This window comes from Phoca vitulina, unplaced genomic scaffold (assembly GCF_004348235.1).
Source record: "Phoca vitulina isolate PV1807 unplaced genomic scaffold, GSC_HSeal_1.0 scaffold55, whole genome shotgun sequence".
Classification (NCBI taxonomy): Eukaryota; Metazoa; Chordata; class Mammalia; order Carnivora; family Phocidae; genus Phoca; species Phoca vitulina.
Window position 1 is genome coordinate 2,734,958 of NW_022589758.1, and position 21,245 is coordinate 2,756,202.

At 39.3% G+C, this 21,245-nt stretch overlaps 1 protein-coding gene across 1 annotated transcript; it reads left to right on the forward strand.

Annotated features, from left to right (window-relative positions):
• Positions 1-2,258: 2,258 nt before the first annotated feature.
• LOC116622884 (exosome complex component CSL4-like) lies at positions 2,259-3,168 on the forward strand. Its single transcript, XM_032389626.1, has one exon. It carries the CDS (start codon positions 2,259-2,261, stop codon positions 2,844-2,846), a length of 588 nt encoding a protein of 195 aa, XP_032245517.1. The 3' UTR covers positions 2,847-3,168.
• Positions 3,169-21,245: the final 18,077 nt, after the last annotated feature.

Genomic DNA, 21,245 nt, shown 5'->3' on the forward strand with positions numbered 1-21,245 from the left:
ATGTCTCCACACCTCCTACCTTGCAAAAAGCAGTTGCTTTTCTACTTGTAGAGTTCCAGATATTTTTTTCTTACATCTCAGGCTGAATTCATGGGTGTTCAGAATGGTTTGATAGTTATCTAGCTAAACTCAAGGGACCAGATGAAATAAGGGACCAAATGAAATAAGGTCCCCTACTCTACCACCATCTTGCCTCCCTAGACTATCTTAGAGAGAAAGAGAGAGAGGGAGGGAGCACTCGAGCCTGGTGGGGAGGGACAGAAGGAGAGGGAGAGAAAGTCTCAAGCAGACCCCACACTGAGTGTAGAGCCCAATGCGGGGCTCAATACCATGACCCTGATATCATGACCTGAGCCGAAACCAGGAGTTGGATGCTCAACCGACTGATCCCCCCCCCAGGTGCCCTTAGTCCGGATCACTTTTAACAAAGAAGTGGTTAAGTGTTGGGAGCTAAATTGGAAATGAGGAGAAGAAGGAAAGATAAATTAATGGTCCAAGTCTTTAGGGGAGGGCGCCTGGGTGGCTCAGTTGGTTAAGCAACTGCCTTCGGCTCAGGTCATGATTCTGGAGTCCCGGGATCGAGTCCCACATCGGGCTCCCTGCTTAGCGGGGGGTCTGCTTCTCCCTCTGACCCTTCCCCTCCCATGCTCTCTGTCTCCCATTCTCTCTCTCAGATAAATAAATAAAATCTTAAAAAAAAAAAGTCTTTAGGGGAAATCAGATTTTGGTGAGGCTGAGCAGGAAAGGAGGTGGGAATACCATTTATTGATCACATCACATGCTTTATAAACAGTAGGCCCTGGTTTACTGCTTTCAATTTCATTATCTCATGTAATAATCAAAACAACACTATGTAATAAAAAGGTAGCTAAAAGGAGCATCCCCATATCATGAATAATGAAACCAAGTCTTAGATTAATTAACTGACTCAAGGTCCTAGAATCATATGTAAATTCAAAGTAGGATTCAAACTCAGGGCTTTCTAACTTATAGCACATGTTCTTTCCTCAATGCTAGCCTGCCTCTCAAATGATCAAAGTTCCACAAAAAAACTGCGAGGACTAATAAACAAATTCAGCAAAATTGCAGGATACAAAATCAGTTGCATTTCTATATACTAGCAACTAATTATTCAAAAAGGAAATTAAGAAAACAAAACAATCCCATTTACAATAGCACCAAGAAGAATAAAATACTTACAAATAAACTTCACCAGGGTGCCTGGGTGGCTCAGTCATTAAGCGTCTGCCTTCAGCTCAGGTCATGATCCCAGGATTCTGGGATTGAGCCCCACATCAGACTCCCTGCTCCATGGGAAGCCTGCTTCTCCCTCTCCCACTCCCCCTGCTTGTGTTCGTGCTCTTGCTATCTCTCTCTGTCAAATAAATAAAACTTTAAAAAAACAAAACAAAAACAAATAAACTTCACCAAGGAGATGAAAGATCTGTACACTGAAGACTATATAAAAAATAACGAGAGAATTCGAAGCAGACACAAATAAATGGAAAGACATGTCATGTTCATGGATTGGGGAAAAAAATTAATATTGTTAAAATGTCCATACTAACCACATTGAATCTACAGATTCAATGCAATTTCTATCCAAATCCCAATGGCATTTTTCACAGAAATAGAAAACACAATACTAAAATTCATATGAAATCACAAAAGACCCCAAATATTCAAAGCGATCTTGAAAAAGAAGAAGAAAGCTGAAGACATCACACTTCCTCATTTCAAAATATTTCAAAGCTACAGTAATCAGAACAGTATGGTATGGGCAAAAAAACCACATAAACCAATACAACAGGATAGGAAGCCCAAAAATAAACCCATGTATATGTGTTCAAAAGATTTTAGGGGTGCCTGGGTGGCTCAGTCGGGGCGCCTGGGTGGCTCAGTCATTAAGTGTCTGCCTTCGGCTCAGGTCATGATCCCAGGGTCCTGGGATTGAGCTCCGCATCAGGCTCCCTGCTCAGCGGGAAGTCTGCTTCTCCCACTCCCACTCCCCCTGCTTGTGTTCCCTCTCTCGCTGTGTCTCTCTCTGTCAAATAAATAAAATCTTAAAAAAAAAAAGTTAAAAAAAAAAAGATTTTAGACAAGGGTGCCAAGAACACATGGAAGAATAGTCTCTTCAATAAATGATATTGGGAAAACTGGATATCCACATGCAAAAGAATGAAATTATACCCTTAACTTAAGCCATACACAAAAATCAACTCAAAATTGATCGACTTCGTTTCCCTCCAGTGGCAGTCATGGCGCCCCCCGTGAGGTACTGCATTCCGGGCGAACGTCTGTGTAACTTGGAGGAGGGCAGCCCGGGCAGCAACACTTACACCCGACACGGCTACATCTTTTCGTCGCTTGCTGGCTGCCTGACGAAGAGCAGCGAGAACGGCGCGCTTCCTGTCATTTCTGTCATGAGAGAAACAGAGTCCCAATTACTACCAGATGTGGGGGCTATTGTAACCTGTAAGGTCTCTAGCATCAATTCGCGCTTTGCCAAAGTGCACATCCTATATGTAGGGTCCATACCACTTAAGAACTCTTTCCGAGGAACTATCCGCAAGGAAGATGTCCGAGCTACTGAAAAAGACAAGGTTGAGATTTATAAGAGTTTCCGCCCAGGTGACATTGTCTTGGCCAAAGTGATCTCCCTGGGTGATGCACAGTCCAACTACCTCCTGACCACTGCTGAGAACGAACTCGGGGTAGTGGTCGCCCACAGTGAATCGGGTGTCCAGATGGTTCCCATTAGCTGGTGTGAGATGCAGTGCCCTAAGACCCACACTAAAGAATTCCGGAAAGTGGCCCGAGTACAACCTGAATTCTTGCAGACCTAAGAAGCCACATTTTACCCCATGGAGAGGGGTAAGCCATTTCTGAGAGTACATGTATGAACCCAACATCAAGATGCCATTGTCTTTATTCAGACACCTGGGGTTGGCCAACAACCACCTTTAGAAAAACCTGCTAGCAACTTCTGCTGTAGGTGGAATATTTTTCTTATGAACCTTTCAGTGGATTTCATTCTCTTAAGTGATCAATTTCTCTTTTGGAGGAGCCAGCAAACAAACTGTATAATGTTGGAAGTAGCCTGTTCCTTCTAACAGTCTTGCAAATACATATTTTTGGCTGTGACAAAGAAAACATTTTTACTAAAAGGAAAAAAAAAAAAATCAACTCAAAATGGATTAAAGACCAAAAAAAAAAAAAAAAAAAAAAGAAAGAAAAGAAAATGTATTAAAAACTAAAACATAAGACCTGAAATCATAAAACTAGAAGAAAATATAGGGGGAAAGCTTCTTGACATTGGCCTTGGCAATGATTTAGATAGGGTACTAAAGGGGTTCTGACACCCAATTCCAGTGTGTGGGGGAAGGAATTCCCCACACAATGAAGGAATTCTTTGGACACCAACTGAGTGTCCTACAATTTAACACAATTCTGACACAATCTCTCCAGAGATGGCATCAAGTCTCACAGGTTAAGGGCTCAATCCTACAAAACTGACTCCCACCAACTTCAAAAGCTAGTCACAAGCCCAGGTTATCACCGGTGCTTCTGACCAACTGGCTATAGGAGTTTCCAATGACCCGCTCCAACTCAGGATGCCAATTACAAGTCTAGGTTGTCACCTGTACTTCTGACCAACTGGCTATAAATCCTATGACCCCCCTCCCTCCTTGGATTCAACTAATTTCTTAGAGTGGCCCATATAACTCAGAGAAACAATTTACTTACTAGATTACTGGTTTATTATAAAAGGATATATCTCAGGAACAGCCAGATGGAAGAGATGCATAGGGGAAGAGGTATGGGGAAAGAGCACGGATTTTCCACGCCCTCTCCAGGTGTGCCAAGCTCCCCATTCTCCACACATTTGCCAATCTGGAAACTCTCCAAATCCCATTGTTCTGGGTTTTATGGAGGTTTTATTACATAGGCATGATTGATTAAATCACAGGCCATTGGCTATTGATTAAACCCCCAGCCTTTCTCTCCTCTTCAGAGGCCAGGGGGATGTGACTGAAAGTTCCAACCCTCTAATCACAAGGCTGGTTCCACTAGTAACCAGCCCCATCTTGAGGTGCAGTCCAAAGGTCACCTCATTAACATAACAAAAGACACTTTTATTGTTCTTAACACTTAGGAAATTCCAAGGGTTTGGGGACCTGTGAGCCAGGAACTGTGGATGAACACCTAATACATATATGATAAATATATATTTTGGTCATCTGAATGACCAAATGTATACTTCTTACAAATCACAATATTGCAGACACCTAAAAGCACAGGCAACAAAAGCAAAAATAAACAAGTGTGATTGCATCAAACTAAAAAGTTTCTGTACAGCAAAGGAACCAATCAGCAAGATGAAAAGGCAACCTACAGAATGGGAGAAAATACTTGTAAACCATATATCTGATAAAGGGTTAGTATTCAAAATATATAAAAAATACCTACAATTCAATAGCAAAAATAAATCCAATATATTCCTCCAAAGAATACATACAAATGGGCAGTATATGAAAAGGTGCTCAATATCAATGATCAGGGAAATGCAAATCAAAATGACAATGAGATACCACCTCACACCTGTTAGGATGGGTATTATCAAAAATATTTATATGTGCTGGTGAGGATATGGAGAAAAGGGAACCCTTGTACACTGTTGGGAATGTAAATAGAATAGTAACTATGGAATAGTTTCCTCAAAAAATTAAAAATAGCTACCATATGATCTAGCAATCCCACTTCTGGTATATATCCAAAGGAAATAAAGTCACTATCTTGAAGAGGTATCTGCACTCTTGTGTTCACTGAAGCATTATTCACAATAGCCAAGATATAGAAGCAACCTAAATGTCCATTGATGGTTGAATGAATAAAGAAAATGTGCTGTAGGGCGCCTGGGTGGCTCAGTTGGTTAAGCAACTGCCTTCGGCTCAGGTCATGGTTCTGGAGTCCTGGGATCGAGTCCCGCATCGGGCTCCCTGCTCAGTGGGGAGTCTGCTTCTCCCTCTGACCCTCCCCCCACTCATGCTCTCTCTCCCATTCTCTCTCTCAGATAAATAAAATCTTAAAAAAAAAAAATAGAAAAAAAAAAGAAAATGTGCTGTATACATACAATGGAATATTATTTATCCTTAAAAAGGAAGGAAATCCTGCCGTCTGCTGCAACATGGATGAACCTGGAGGCTATTACACTAAGTGAAATTAGCCAGACACAGAAGAAAAAATACAACATGATCCCACTTGTACACGGAATCTAGTCAAGCTCATAGAAGCAGAAAGTAGAATGGAGGCTGGTTGAGTCAGAAGAGCATGAGATTCTTGATCTCACGGTTGTGAGTCTGAGTCCCACATGGGGTGTAGAGATTACTTAAAAAAATACATAACTTTTTTTAAAAAAAGAATTAAATGGCTTGATGAGCTATTTGCAAAGAGTGCTCTCAATCTAAAGCAGGCCTTCATTATTTTTCTGTTTTAATGACTCTAGTTCTTTGGAAGGGCCTTGCTTAGGAAGATTTTACTTACTCAGAGAGGAGATGTCCTGAACATTTCCAGGTAGGACAGGAACTACCAATTCCTGAGACTACTGCAAAACATCTGATGTCCTCTTTCATACTCTCCCAAGACCTGAAGCAAAATTATTAGCCTGGAAAACCGTATCTATGTCCTTCCTCCAGAAGAGAGGAATTTGTCAACTTTGCCCAGAGGAGCAGAATAGTTCCCATCCTACAACCCCCTTTGTTTTAACCAATAGGGTATTACTACACATGACACAAGCAGAGACTTGAAATTTGCTTGCATTGTTGAGCATGACTCTGCCATTACCATGAGCCAAGTTGTCTTATATAACTGCTAACTACTTAGCTTGGGTCCCAAAATGAACCACAAGGAGAAATTCACCCCAGCCAACCCCCAGAACAAGAGCATAAAGCAGAGCTTCCCCAGCTGAACCATAGTCCCATGAGCAACATAAATGCCACTAAGTTAGTATGCCAGTAAGATTTTGTGATCATTCATTACAAAGCTATAGCTGATTGCTAAATACAGTTATGATGTTTGAATTAACATGCACAGGCTTAAGGTATGGGAACAGTTAATATTCAGAGGTTCTTGTCAGGGAGCTAGAGAAGCCCATATGAAATTTTTCTTTTATTTCTGACTCAAAATTTGGAGAGACACGCTAGCTAATTATATATCCAACCATAATGTATGTCATTTCTACCATGTGATTACTGCTTACAATGATAACCCGATAAATCTTTCCCAAATCTTCATTAAGACTTTAGCTCAGTAAGGAACTCCGAGAGTAAACAGAGCATTTTAATCCCATGGGAGGAATGCTATTATACAAGAAACACAGTGCCACATGAGGATATTATGCAAGAAGTACACAGTGCCATACCTGATGAAGACCCAGGGAACCTAAGAAGTCTGAATAAGGGGGCACCTAAGTTGAGAACTGAGGGATGAAGAGAACCTCAGAGGTTGACAAGGGTGTAGGAAAGCAGATGTCAGTGATGAGGGGCCAACTTTGCAAGACCCAGAAATAAGTAAGCATAAGGCGTATTGCAAGATTTGAAGTACTATTGTCTGAAGAAAAGAAGTGGTAGAATGAGGAAAGGAGAAGAGGAAAAGATAAGAGAGAAAACAATCCCAGATCTAGTATTTTTTCTCTTTTCCTCCATATTCTTCTGTGAAGGGCAGAATGCTATATATTTCATATCTAAAGCACATTTTTTTTCATGGCTATTCCGGTATATGCAAGCCTAAAAAGGTTCTTGATCTCAGGACAATTACTGGGGTTTATTCATACTAAAGTATAATTGGCTGATAAGGTTAAAAGAGCAATCACCCCAGGTATGTACATTGCAATGAGCTGGAAAAACACTAAACTAAGAGTATAATTTCAGGCATCAACTAAATGGTGACTGAGATCTGCCTTCCCTCATTACATCTAGCCTTTTCTGAGAGACTGAAAGTAATCTATCCTTCCTTTTAGGAAGGATTCTCATTATTTGCAGAAGTCATGTTCTATAAAGTCACCATGGATACTTGAATACTGTATTAATGAATACTGAACCACTGCCCCTAGAGGTAATCAAAGATTAGGTTCCTAAGAGCCTCTAGTTATAACATTTTCATCAACCAATCGATACATAACCTTATTTTATGTGTGCTTCTGTTATTAAAGACACCTATTTAGTATATACTGTTGATTCATTAACGTTGAATTCATGGCCAACAGGACTGTAACTCATGCCTGAACAAAGCTTATCCAACACACAGTGCAGCCTTCTTTGCACTCAGGAACATTAGACAGCACTTCGGCTCTGCACTCGGGGGCCATTTTAAACAGCAAAATTGCCAACGGAGAGAGCACAAAAATGTGAAAAATGCGGTACTAAACAAACCACAGAAAAGACACTTATTTACAGTATAAGAGCTGAAACAAAAAGGCAGAGCATTGCCTTTTTCGACCTCAGCTGGGAACATGTGTGTCAGGTAACTAAAATTTTTTGCTTCTCTGTGCATGTCTGAGAATTACCACAAAACCGTCACAAGTATTGATTTGAGTTTACAAGTAAGATTTAGCAAGTGGTGAATTTGAAAATATGGAATCTGCAAATAATGAGGATTGAACAACATAATTTTTATACACGAACAACAAATTTTTTTACCCTTTCTGCCTTACCCACTGTTTACATACTGAGTAAACATTCTCCAGGACCCACATACAGAGCTGTTCCCACTTCTATTACCATATAGTGGTGTTCCCTGCATTCCAAATCCTGTTAGTACATCTTGCATAAATGAGAGTCCTACACCTTCTATTGGTAACATCTGGAAATTGCTTGTATTTTTTTATTGTTTATGCGTGTACACCCACACAAGGCCTTATACAAACTTTGTACATATGTATATGCATTCTCAAGATGTTTAAATGACTACAGTTTATTCAGAGACTAGAATATATCTTATTCTTTAAATATAGTGCTGTTTTCTTTCTTTTAGAGATGGAGGACTTGTCCCCTTTGGATAAGGAGATAACTCATTATTCAGTCAATATGTGCTTCAGAAATGCTGTCAGACATCATGCTGGATTGTTGTATCATCAACTTTTTATGCCAGGAATTAAGCTCTCCAAAATCTCCTTTTCTATGTGGTTCTAAGTTAGAGTAAACCAAAGGTGAGCTTGTACAAGATTTGGAAGGTAGAAGGAAGCAATGCCCATTATGCTCTGAGGTCACATTTGGTTAGAGGTGGTGGAAACAGATACACAGGTATCGGCAGGTTCCAGCTGGTCCTCATTCTCCTCACCTCCACCTCCAGCTCTCTGGCCCTTGCTGACTAACAGTAATCCCAGGCCCACCACCATAGGCTTCTCTGCAATTCGCAGAGGCAGTGGCCACAAAGAGCCAACAGCTTCCCATGACTACTCTACCAGCTCCCATTTGTGATCTGACTATAGCTACTGGATGTGCCAAGCACCAGGGTTTCCTTGGAATCTCTGATTCATTAACTGATACCAGGGTGAGTTAGTGACCTTCCCATGTCCCTTCAGCTCCCAGCTCCCATTGTCCAATGTTTGCTTCCCCAGCTCCTCTCCCACTGCCAAGATCTAATCCTTATAATAGATTTCTTCTTCCATAATACTCATGGTCATTCTGCTTCCTGACTCATACCGTTATCTGCTTCCTATTTCCCCTATTTCAATGCCAGGTCGTAAAAAGTACATAACAGACACTTCTGTGGACAAACTAAGCCACAGAGCTGGAACAATGATTCCTCCTGCTTATAGAAGTGTCGTTAAGAGGCCACATGGCCTCTAATGAGTCATCCTGGAACTGGTTCAATGCCCTGGTATTGTGATTCCTATTCACTATGCCTTGCACATAGTCATTCCTTACATCCTACAAGGTGCCTTCATGTGTATATTCCAGGAGCCATCAATATAGGAAAGACTTGGAATTGGTTTTCCCATTTTACAGATGAGGAAACTAAGAAAGGTTAAGGTCATGGGGTTAGTAAGTGGCAGAGTTAATATTCAAACTAAAGCCTTCTGGAGGAATTTTTAAATTTCATTTAGTAGACCCAACCATAAAACTGAATATAAAATATTTAAGTAGGCACCTGTTGCTAATGGCTACTACTTTTACAGCAACAAATTTTCCCTAAGACAGTTGCTCCCTCAATGATTTCATTTTTGACCTACCATTAGCCATCTTCAGTAAAAAGAAAAATTACAGACACTTTCAGCAGGGCAAATAGGACAAAACTGAACTTCAGAAAATTTTATGGGGCCAGGATAGACCTGAGTAATCATCTAACATAGTAGATACCTTTTGAAAATAAGGAGAGCCTAGTCTCAGACTTCTTTGCTCCTCAAAGTATGTCCCCTAGACAAACAGCATAAGTATCACCTGGGAGCTTGTCAGAAATTCAGAATCTCAGGCCCTATTCCAGGCCTAGTGAATCACAATCTCTAAGGGATGAGATCCAGGAATCTGTGTTTTAACAACCTCTCCAGGTGCTTCTTTAAGAATCTAAATTTTGGGGCGCCTGGGTGGCTCAGTTGGTTAAGCGACTGCCTTCGGCTCAGGTCATGGTCCTGGAGTCCCGGGATCGAGTCCCGCATCGGGCTCCCTGCTCAGCGGGGAGTCTGCTTCTCCCTCTCCCGCTCCCCCCTCTTGTGCTCTCTCTCTCTCTCATTCTCTCTCTCAAATAAATAAATAAAATCTTTAAAAAAAAAAAAAAAAGAATCTAAATTTTGAGGGACACCTGGGTGGCTCAGTCAGTTAAGCATCTGCCTTCGGCTCAGGTCATGATCCCAGGGTCCTAAGATCGAGCCCCACATCCCTACGTCAGGCTCTCTCCTCAGCGGGGAGCCTGCTTCTCCCTCTCCCTCTGTCTGCTGCTCTCCCTGCTGTGCTCTTTCTCTCTCTCTCTGACAAATAAATAAATAAAATCTTTAAAAAAAAGAAGAATCTAAATTTTGAGAGCCACTGGGCCAAGTGACTTATCCAAGATCACATATTTAACTTGCAACAGATCCAGCTCCTCTAATTTATAAATGCAATGCTTTTTCCATTATACTAAATGGCTAATAAATATCAACATTCCCTTTCACTGTCCATTTACCATTTCCCCAGGCAGATCATAGCTGAAAGCATTTATTTTGTATTATACCACGATTATAACAAACAAGGCCCACGAAATAATACTTTATACAAAACTTTGGTCTCATAAAATCCTTTAGATCTTGGTTTTGAAATAAACTCTAAGGTATTCTCCTCTGGCCATAACAATCTATGGTTTACTCTCTCTCCTCTGTTGACTTGTCATTTGTTTGATGCTGAGAAGTAGTTGCACTTTAGTCCCCACCTTGGGGGCGTGTAATAAGAATAATCATGATATTGGAAAGTCTTAAAAGTTTCTAAACCAGAACCCCAAATTACTCTGCTGATCTGTCTCTTTAGGAAGCCTACATTCCCAAATGCAAAAGAGTTAGTCCTACTTTATTTAAATAACCAGTCCAGTATTCTTCAAAGTTTTCCACACAGGCCTAGGATAACATCTGTCATGGTACTTCAGATGTTTCTACTCTTAGGGGGCTATTTTATTATTGCAAACCATTTTATGAGTTGCTCTGTTCAGGTTTTTATATTATTCCAGAGAAGGCTCACCTGCTGGCACATAGTAAGGGGACTGATGGGGTTTGTGTCAGGTGCCCCTGAAATGACCTTTATTTTCAAAGTTGAGGATTTTTTGTATTGACAGTTGCTGAGAAGAGACCTCCTGAAGTGAAGCTCTGTCTGCTCAGAGCTGCCTGGAGTGTCAGAACAGAGGACACAAGTAGGGAGTTCTTATGGAGATCCCGGCATGCCACTCGCCCCAACAGATCACTGTTCTTTGAAGACCCTTCTCCGACTAAAAACACTTCACAAACAGCATCATGAGAATGCATAGAACAGGTGGCAAAGTAATGACCTGAATGAAAATTCAAAAACTTTGAAGACTACCTCAGAAAATGCCCTTCCTACATCCCATACAGATCTCAGGGAATCATTAAATTTTAACCATTGCCATCTATTATTCGTGTCCTTCTTCAGGATGCCAAAGGCAGGATTTCAGTATAAGCTGATTTAGCCATTTTTCTTCTTGAGACTCCATAAAGCAAGACCATTTTTGTTCCCTCACTGTAATTTTTTTTATGGAAGATTTTTAAACATTGATAGTTTTCAAAAAAATTAACAGTAGAACAAACAATTCTGTCAAACAAAATCTTATGATCGAACAAACAAAACAAAAAATTATAAGCTTAATTCAGAAGCAGTGAGGCATATAAAAATGAATCTTGAAATGATATCCAAATAAACTCCCACATGTAATAGTTGAAAGTTTCCACTAATTAGTTTCCTGACCTTGGGTGTGTTACTTATCTTTTCTGGGGACAATTATACACCAACCTTACCTTTATAATTTATTGCAATACAATGATATGATATATGTGAAATGTTCTAAACTATAGTATAGAACATCTGGGTATATACCGACTTATTATTACAGCTCTGAAAACCATGATATTCTCATTTATGTAGCCTCAAAATTAAGCTAGGGTGCACCCATGTTCTTTGGAAGAATTGGACACATTTTTCTGGCACTGCAAATTACCATTTTTTTGCTGTCACCAAAACTGAATTTTTTTAAAAATCACATTATTATGCTTCCAGACAAGAGGACCACAGCTCCATTTCTTTCACTCCATAACTAGTACTATCTAATAAAAACATAAAAACATGGTAAAAACCATTTTCACCTCTTTTTGTTTTATGCTTATATGCTAGATCCAAAGAGACCATGCCATTTCTTGTGGAAACAGAAAACACAGTAATAAACCTCCACGTGGTTCATCCAGCTAGCACATCCAACATCCTTGGAACGCTCTTTCGCTTGTATGTACACTGATTTGCTCATTGACTGGGCACTACAAACATTAATTTATTGTAATTTTGAGTTAGAAGGAAGTGTAGTGACCATTTATGTCTGTAATCCTGTCATTTCAGCACTACAGGAAATGAGGTTCAGAAAAGTGATAAGACTTGCCCGAAGCTACACAGCTAGTTAGTGGCAGAGCCTAACTCAACTAATCCAACAAACCATGAGGGAAAACGCACTTAGCAGGGAAAGGCACTTATTTTGTTCTGCCATGCTTTTAAATTCAGCTGTTTATTTTTAATCAGGAATACTTTCAGGGCGCCTGGGTGGCTCAGTCGTTAAGCGTCTGCCTTCGGCTCAGGTCATGTTCCCAGGGTCCTGGGATCGAGCCCCACATCGGGCTCCCTGCTCCTCGGGAAGCCTGCTTCTCCCTCTCCCGCTCCCCCTGCTTGTGTTCCCTCTCTCGCTGTGTCTGTCTCTCTCTGTCAAATAAATAAATAAAATCTTTTAAAAAAAAAGAAAAATACTTTCCAGAAGGCTTAATCTCACCAACAAGAACCTTCACTACTGATTCTTTTTTTTAGGTTTTATTTATTTATTTGACAGAGAGAGAGAGCCCAAGCAGGGGGAGCGGCAGGCAGAGGGAGAAGCAGACTCCCCACTGAACAGGGAGCCCGATGCAGGACTGGATCCCAGGACTCTGGAATCATGACCTGAGCTGAAGGCAGACGCTTAACCGACTAGGCCACCCAGGCGCCCCTTCACTACTGATTCTTAAAATTTTTGTTGCTTAGCGCTCACTGAACTCACCAATGCTAGCTCATCTGCTAAAGGAATGCCTTTTTGCCCCTTGTCTCTAGTACACAGCAATTCACATTTCAAAACTCTCCATTTTCCTTCTTCTCAGTAAACAATTCTTTAAATCTTTTAAATCTTTGAATTTCCAGGAAAACTTGGGGAGGGGGGCAATATTAAGAGCAGATGTTCCAAGGTTCCTGGATTGAAATCCTGACTCTGCTCTGTGATAGGGTAATTCTTGGAGCTATTGGCAGATTCCCTCCACATTTCCTGGAAATTCTTGACTTTTCCCTGCATAAACAGATGAATTTTGGTCAAAAGTAAGAGATGATATAGCAAAAGAGCATTAAAAAAGCCTCTGAATTTCAAAAGTTCATGTTTTATAGCTACAGAGTCCTAGGCTTTCAAGGGCTAAGGAATAGATAAAGCATGATGATTTAAGAGTGAAATTAAAAATACTCTTGGGATCTCAAAGACCTGATGTTGAGTGAAAAAAGGCTAGACACAAGAGTATATACTACATGACTCCATTGATACGAACTTCCATATCAGGCTAAAACTAATATACACTGATAAAAATCAGTAAAGTGGTTGAGGATGGGCTGACTGGAAAGGGGTATGAGGGAAGTTTCTGGGTGTGATGGAAATGTTCCATACCTTAACATGGGTGTGAGTTACACGACTGTAATCATTGGTCATATCTTACTGAATTGTATACTTATGATCTATACATTTTAATGTATATAAATTATACCTCAATAAAAATTTTTTAAATAAAAAATTCCTTGGGACGTGAATAAAGAAAGAATCAGTAGGGAAGCAAATACAGCTTATATATTGGGGATGAATGTGTTCTCTGAAAGGCGGAGAGTCTCTAAGTCTTGTGCCTGTCCCTCCCTGAGGGACAATTAGAAGAAAGAGGAGGATAGAAACCATAAGACAAGTTTGGGGTATCTGAGAGGAAAGGTGACCTTGCCCTGCTCTTCCAGGTAGAACCTTGTAAAGTGGCAAGACTCCAGAATAAAAAAGGTTATGTGGCATGTCTGGGCACATGCTGCAAGAACAACAGAACATTCTCTCTGTAACCAAAAGCAGTTGAGACATGGCACTGAGGGCTAGGACCTCTGGAAAGTCTTCATTAAAACTCACCACATTGTAAAAGATGGATTGAATCTAAACAGTATGGCACAAAAATAGACACATAGAACAAAATAGAAAACCCAGAAATAAACCCACAATTATATGGTCATAAATAATCTTCAACAAAGGAGGAAAGAATATACAATGAGAAAAAAGTCTCTTCAACAAATGGTGTTGGGCAAACTGGACAGCTACATGCAAAAGAATGAAACTGGACCACTTTCATACACCATACACAAAAATAAACTCAAAATGGATTAAGGACCTAAATGTGAGATCTGAAACCATAAAAATCCTAGAAGAGAGCACAGGCAGTAATTTCTCTCACATTCACTGTAGCAACATTTTTCTAGATGTCTCCTGAGGTAAGGGAAATAACAGCAAAAATAAACTATTGAGACTACATCAAAATAAAAAACTTCTGTGCAGCAAAGGAAACAATCAATAAAACTAAAAGCAACCTACTGAATGGGAGAAAATATTTGCAAATGACATATCCAATAAAGGGTTAGTATCCAAAATATATAAAGAACTTATACAACTGTAAACAAGTTGTATACAAGAACTTATACAACTGAACACCAAAAAACACAAATAATCAAATTTAAAAATGGGGAGAAGACATGAACAGATATTTCTCCAAAGAAGACATACAGAGCATCAGGGAAATGCAAATCAAAACTACAATGAGGTGTCACCTCACACTTGTCAGAATGGCTAAAATCAAAAACACAGGGGCGCCTGGGTGGCTCAGCCATTAGGCGTCTGCCTTCGGCTCAGGTCATGGTCCCAGGGTACGGGGATCAAGCCCAGCATTGGGCTCCCTGCTCCGTGGAAGGCCTGCTTCTCCCTCTCCCACTCCCCCTGCTTGTGTTCCCTCTCTCGCTGTGTCTCTCTCTGTTAAATAAATAAAAATCTTAAAAAAAAAATCAAATCAAATCAAAAACACAAGAAACAACAAGTGTTGGTGAGGATGTGGAGAAAAAGGAACCCTCATGCACTGTTGGTGGGAATACAAACTGGTGCAGCCACTGCAGAAAATAGTACGGAGTTTCCTCAAAAAGTTAAAAATAGAACTACCCTATGATCCAGTAATTGCACTACTGGGTATTTACCCAAAAAAATACAAAAACACTAATTCAAAGGGATACATGCACCCCTATGTTTATGGCAGCACTATTTACAATAGCCAAATTATGGAAGCAGCCCAAGTGTCTGCTGATAGATGACTGGATAAAGAAGAAGTGATACACACACATACACACATATATATACACACACACTGGAATATTATTCAGCTATAAACAAAAAGAATGAAATATTGCCATTTGCAACAACATGGATGGAACTAGAGAGTATGATGCCAAGTGAAGTAAGTTAGAGAAAGACAAATAGTATATGATTTCATTCATATGTGGAATTTAAGAAACAAAACAAATGAGCATTGGAAAAAAATCAAGAGAGACAAACCAAGAAACAGACTCTTAACTATAGAGAACAAACTGATGGTTACCAGAAGGGGGAGGGAGATGGGTAAAATAGGGGAAAGGGATTAAAGACTACACTTAAGGTGATGAGCACTGAATAATGAATAGAATTGTTGAATCACTATTTTGTACCTGAAACCAATATAAACCTGTAAGTTAACTATATTGTAATTATTATAAAATGATTACCACAATCAAACTAAGTAACGTATTCATCACCTCACATAGCTCTAAAGTATAGTTCAAGTCCCATGTTTCCTTATTGATTTTCTGGCTGAATGATCTATCCTTTGTTGAAAGTGAAGTATTGAAGTCCCCTACTATTATTGCATTGCTGTCTACTTCTCCCTTCAGATCTGTCAGTATTTGCTTAATATATTTAGGTGCACCAATGTTGGCTGCATATATATTTACAATTGTATCTTCTTGATAAATTGACCCCTTTATCATTACATAATGACCTTCTTTGTCTCTTGTTATAGTTTTTGACTTAAAGTCTATTTTACTGATATAAATATAGCTACTACCCCGGCTCTCTTTTAATTTCCATTTGCATGCAATATCTTTTCCATCCCTCATTTCAGCCAATGTGTACCCCCATATTCACTGTAGCATTATTCACAATAGCCAAGGTATGGAAACAACCTAAGAACCCATTGATAGGGCGCCTGGGTGGCTCAGTTGGTTAAGCGACTGCCTTCGGCTTAGGTCATGATCCTGGACTCCCGGGATCGAGTCCCGCATTGGGCTCCCTGCTCGGCAGGGAGTCTACTTCTCCCTCTGACGCTCTTCCCTCTCATGCTCTCTGTCTCTCATTCTCTCTCTTGCAAATAAATAAAATCTTAAAAAAAAAAAAAGAACCCATTGATAAATGAATGGATAAAGAAATTGTGGTGTATATATATGCGTGTGTGTGTGTGTATATATATATATATATATGTGGTGTGTATATATATACATGATGGAATTTTAAAAAAAACTGAGCTCATGGATACAGAGAACAGATTGGTGGTTGCCAAAGACAGGGGCGGGGAGTGGGTGAAATGAGTGAACTGGGTCAAAATGTACAAACTTCCAGTTGTAAAATAAATAAGTCATGGGGATATAATATATAGCATGGCTACAATAGTTAATAATACCATATTGCATATCTGAAAGTTGCAGGAATAAATCTTAAATGTTCTCATCACAAGAAAAAAATTCTGTAACTACACGTGGTGACAGATGTTAACTAGATTTATTGTGGTGATCACTTGCAATACATAGAAATACCATATCGTTATGTTGCCCACCTGAAACTAATATAATACTGTATGTCAATCATACCTGAATAAAATAAAACAAAATAAAATAAAATATGAAACCATAAAAAAGAACAAGGGCAGAAAAGAAATAAGCAGCTAATTTATCACTGTCAGCTGTAGGAGACAAAAACAATTAACATCAATAAATGATTGCTGAACTGTGTTCCTTTTTTTTTTTAGAGAGAGAGAGCAAGGAGAGGGGAGGAGGTAGAGGGAGAATCTTAAGCAGGCTCCACGCCCAACTCAGGGCTCGAGCTCACGACCCTGAGATCATAAACTGAGCTGAAATCAAGAGTCAGATGCTTAAATGACTGAGCCACCCAGGTGCCCCATCTGAGCTGTGTTCCTACTGACCTTTCAATATCATTCAATTAGGCAATTCTCATGGAAAAGAAAAACTTTTTAATTGGTATTTTATATTTTAAAGATAACCTGTGCCACTGAGTGGGAGATCAGTGTGTTTCAGTGGTAGATGACATAGAATTTGATCAAACATCTAAGCAAGGGGAGCCTGGGTGGCTCAGTTGTTAAGCATCTGCCTTTGGCTCAGGTCATGATACCAGGGTCCTGGGATTGAGCCCAGCATCAGGCTCCCTGCTCAGCCAGGAGCCTGCTTCTCCCTCTCCCACTCCCCCTGCTTGTGTTCCCTCTCTAGCTGTCTCTCTCTGTGTGTCAAATAAATAAATAAAATTAAAAAAAAAAAATCTAAGCAAATTGTATTTCCAAGTTCTTCTGCTCTGCATCTTTATGGAAAAACATATCCAGATAGACACTGCACATTTCCTACCACCCAGTTTGCTAAGTGTGAGTATTTCATGGCATTATTTTATATAAAGGGCAGAATGAATAGTTCTGGGTAAGGTTAATACTAACAGGCTTCATTATGACACTCAAAATTATTTTAATTAAATCTCCAAAGTCTGTTGAAAGGAAATCTAGGGGTGCCTGGCTGGCTTAGTCAGTGAAGCATGAAACTCTTGATCTTGGGGTCATGAGTTCAAGCCCCACCTTGGGTGTGGAGCCTACTTAAAATTAAAAAAAAAAAAAAATTAAATATATTTTTTAAAAAAGAAAGAAATCTAAGCCAGCATGCATTGAAGATATAAATCCTTAACTCTGATCTTTCTTTGTTCCAAGCTGCCAACATAATGATTTAGGGTAGACAGTGGAAGAATAAGTCCAGCACTGGTGCTTTGCTGGCCCTCAAGGAAAAGTACCCCAGAATTTTCAGAACCAAATAGACTCACATAATATGCACAACCTTGCCACAAGAAAAAGAAAATATACTGGGATTTGTTTATCTGTTTTACCAACAACTTACTCAAAGTATAAATAGAACATATGCCATTTTTGGTATATGGAATACTCAATAATGTTAAAATCTCAATTTTCTACCAGATTATTCTACAAACTCAATATAATACTAATCAAACTCTCCAAAATCTTTTTTTGTAGAAATTGATAAGCTTATTTTAAAGTTTATAAAGAAATCCAGGGGCGCCTGGGTGGCTCAGTCATTAAGCGTCTGCCTTCGGCTCAGGTCATAATCCCAGGGTCCTGGGATCGAGCCCCGCGCATTGGGCTCTCTGCTCCGCGGGAAGCCTGCTTCTCCCTCTCCCGCTCCCCCTGCTTGTGTTCCCTCTCTCGCTTTGTCTCTCTGTGTCAAATAAATAAATAAATAATCTTAAAAAAAAAAGAAATCCATAGGATCTAGAAAAGCCAAAACAATTTTGAAAATAACAAAGTTAGAGGACTCACACTTCCTAATTTTAAGACTTGCTATAAAGCTACAGTAGTCAAAACAGTTATCATACTAATATAAGGACAGACACATAGATCTATAGAACAGAATAGAGAATACAGAAATTGACCCACACATATATGTTAATTGACTTTCAACAAAGGTGCGAAGCCAATTCAAGGTGGGGAAAGGAAAGTCTTTTCAACAAACGATGCCAGAACTGGATATCCAACTGAAAAACATAAACCTTAACCCTTACCTCACATTATATACAAAAATTAAATCAAAATAGATTGTAGACCCAAATGTAAAAGCTAAAATATAGGACTTTTAGAAGAAAATGTAGGAGAAAATATTCATCAGCTCAGGGTAAGCAAGTGTTTCTTAAATAGGATACAAAAAGAACAAACAATAATAATAAGTTGATAAATTGAACTTCATCAAAATTAGCTTTTTCTCTAGAATATCCCATTAGAAAAAGTAATAAAAGGCTAAAGCAATACATATAAAAGAAAATATCTGTAATACATATGTCTCACTAAGGACTCCAGCATATGTTTAAGTATCAGCTGAAAGAATCTTTTGGAGGAAACTGAAAAAATTTAGACAGGAACCCACACAAGGAACTTTAAAAAAAAAAAAAAAAAGATTTATTTATTTATTTATTTGAGAGAGAGAGAGAGAGCACACGAGTATGGGGGGGATGGGGGGGAGAATCTCAAGCAGACTCCCCACTGAGCACAGAGCCCAACAGGGGGCTCAATTTCACAACCCTGAGATCATGATCTGAGCTGAAATCAAGAGTCAGACATTTAACCGACTGTGCCACCCAGGAACCCCTACAGTAATTTTTAAAATTATTCTTTGTATTGCTCTGTATGGTTTAAATTATTGACATTAAATATGTATCATATATTTAAAATAATAAAGCTTTGGTTTATAAAAAATAACATAAATTTTTAGCAAATAAGAATAAAAAGAAACTTCTCTGTCTTGATAATCTCTATAAAAAATAAACCTACATCAAATATCACACTTAAGGCAAAATATTGAAAGTATTTACTATCAGAGCACAGGAAGGTTCATTATGACACTTCTTTAACATTGTACTGGAGGTCCTTAGCCAGTGCAGGAAGGTAAGGCAAACAACTCAAAGATCTAAGGATTTAGAAAAACTGTTATTATTCACAAGAAACCTTAAAATAATTTACAGATTAATAATAAGAACTAATGGTCTTTCAACCATCCACTTTAGAAGACTTTGGCATTATCTACTAAAAATATAATGTACCACCACCCATTTATTCTATTTCTGGAAATATATCCTGGAAAACTCTTGCATGTGTATGAGAAGACATTTATAATCATATAAATAGAATCACATTTGTATTAACAATACATAAAGGAATAAATCCAGCTATCCATGGATGGCAAATTGGATACATAAATCATAATATGTATACACATAAAATGGAATGCTATTCAATGATGAAATGAATGTTCTCTCTCCTGTCTACAGACCCTACCCCTGATCCTAGAGAATGTCTTATGGATGCTGTGACAGGCCACAGGGAGGATCAGACTAGAAGGGGAAACTGATCAAGAGAACCCCAAACCTTGGACCAATTCAGGAAACATACTGTGATGGCACCCTCACAGACCAAGGACTACACATTTTTATTTCCCTGGGCCATTGAGGTCTCACTTCTCTCGAGTTTGAATGTGTTACTATTAAATGACTCCAAGAGAAGAAACTTTCACATTCAATTTTATATAAAATGCACACAGTCTGGAGTTAAATTAAATCGCTTCATAGTGCCCTGAGTCTTTTGATCAAAACAGAAGTGGTTCTTCTCTTCTTCCATTGTGATAGATAATAGCATATGTCTTATCCTAGAATTGCAGCCAATTTTTCAATAATAATTTTGTTTTCCATTCAGCCTAAATAAAAAAGCTCACTGTTTCAACCTCTATGAACACTAGTTCAAATGAGGGTTACAAGCCTTCTAAAAGACTAGGATTTGTTAACATCTTCCAATTAGCATTGACATTATTTTTTAAAAAGATTTTATTTATTTATTTGACAGAGAGAGAGAGCATGAGCAGGGGGGAGGAGCAAGGGAAGAGGGAGAAGCAGGCTCCCCGCTGAGCAGGGAGCCCAGTGTGAGACTCAATCCCAGGACCCCGGGATCATGACCTGAGCCAAAGGCAGACGCTTAACCGACTGAGCCACCCAGGCTCCCTAGCATTGATATTATCATTCAACAGTACACTCCTCCCTATTCAAAACACTGAATATTCTCAATTTATCCTAGTATATATCTCTCTTGAAGCTGCAGTTAAGACCCAGAATATCACCAAAACACTTCAGAGACATTTCTTTTTTCAGTCTTACAGAACTGAGCTGTTCTTTTATTCTCCACACACTACCTCCAACATGGCTTCCCTGGTGCTGAAGGCAGATCACAGACCAGCAGCAGTGACTTCACACTGATCCTCTAAGCCAGTAGGTGTAAGTCAGCTTGGGCTGCCATAACAAAATACCACAAACTGGGTGGCTTAAACAACAGAAAGTTCTTCTCTCACAGTTCTAGAGGCTGGTAAGTCCAAGATCAATGTGCTGGCCAATTCATTTCCTGGTGAGGCTGCTTCCGAGCTTGTAGATGGCTGCCTTCTCACTGTGCCTTCACATAGCAGACAGACCAGCTCTCTGGTGTCTCCTCTTATTGAATCAGTGCACCACTCTTCTGACCTCATGTAACCTTAATGACTTCCTTGTGCAAATATAGCCACCCTGGGGGTTAGGACTTCAACACAATC

Coding starts and splice junctions, on each gene's coding strand:
- LOC116622884 (XM_032389626.1), top strand. CDS start 2,259: ATGGCGCCCCCCGTGAGGTACTGCATTCCGGGCGAACGTCTGTGTAAC.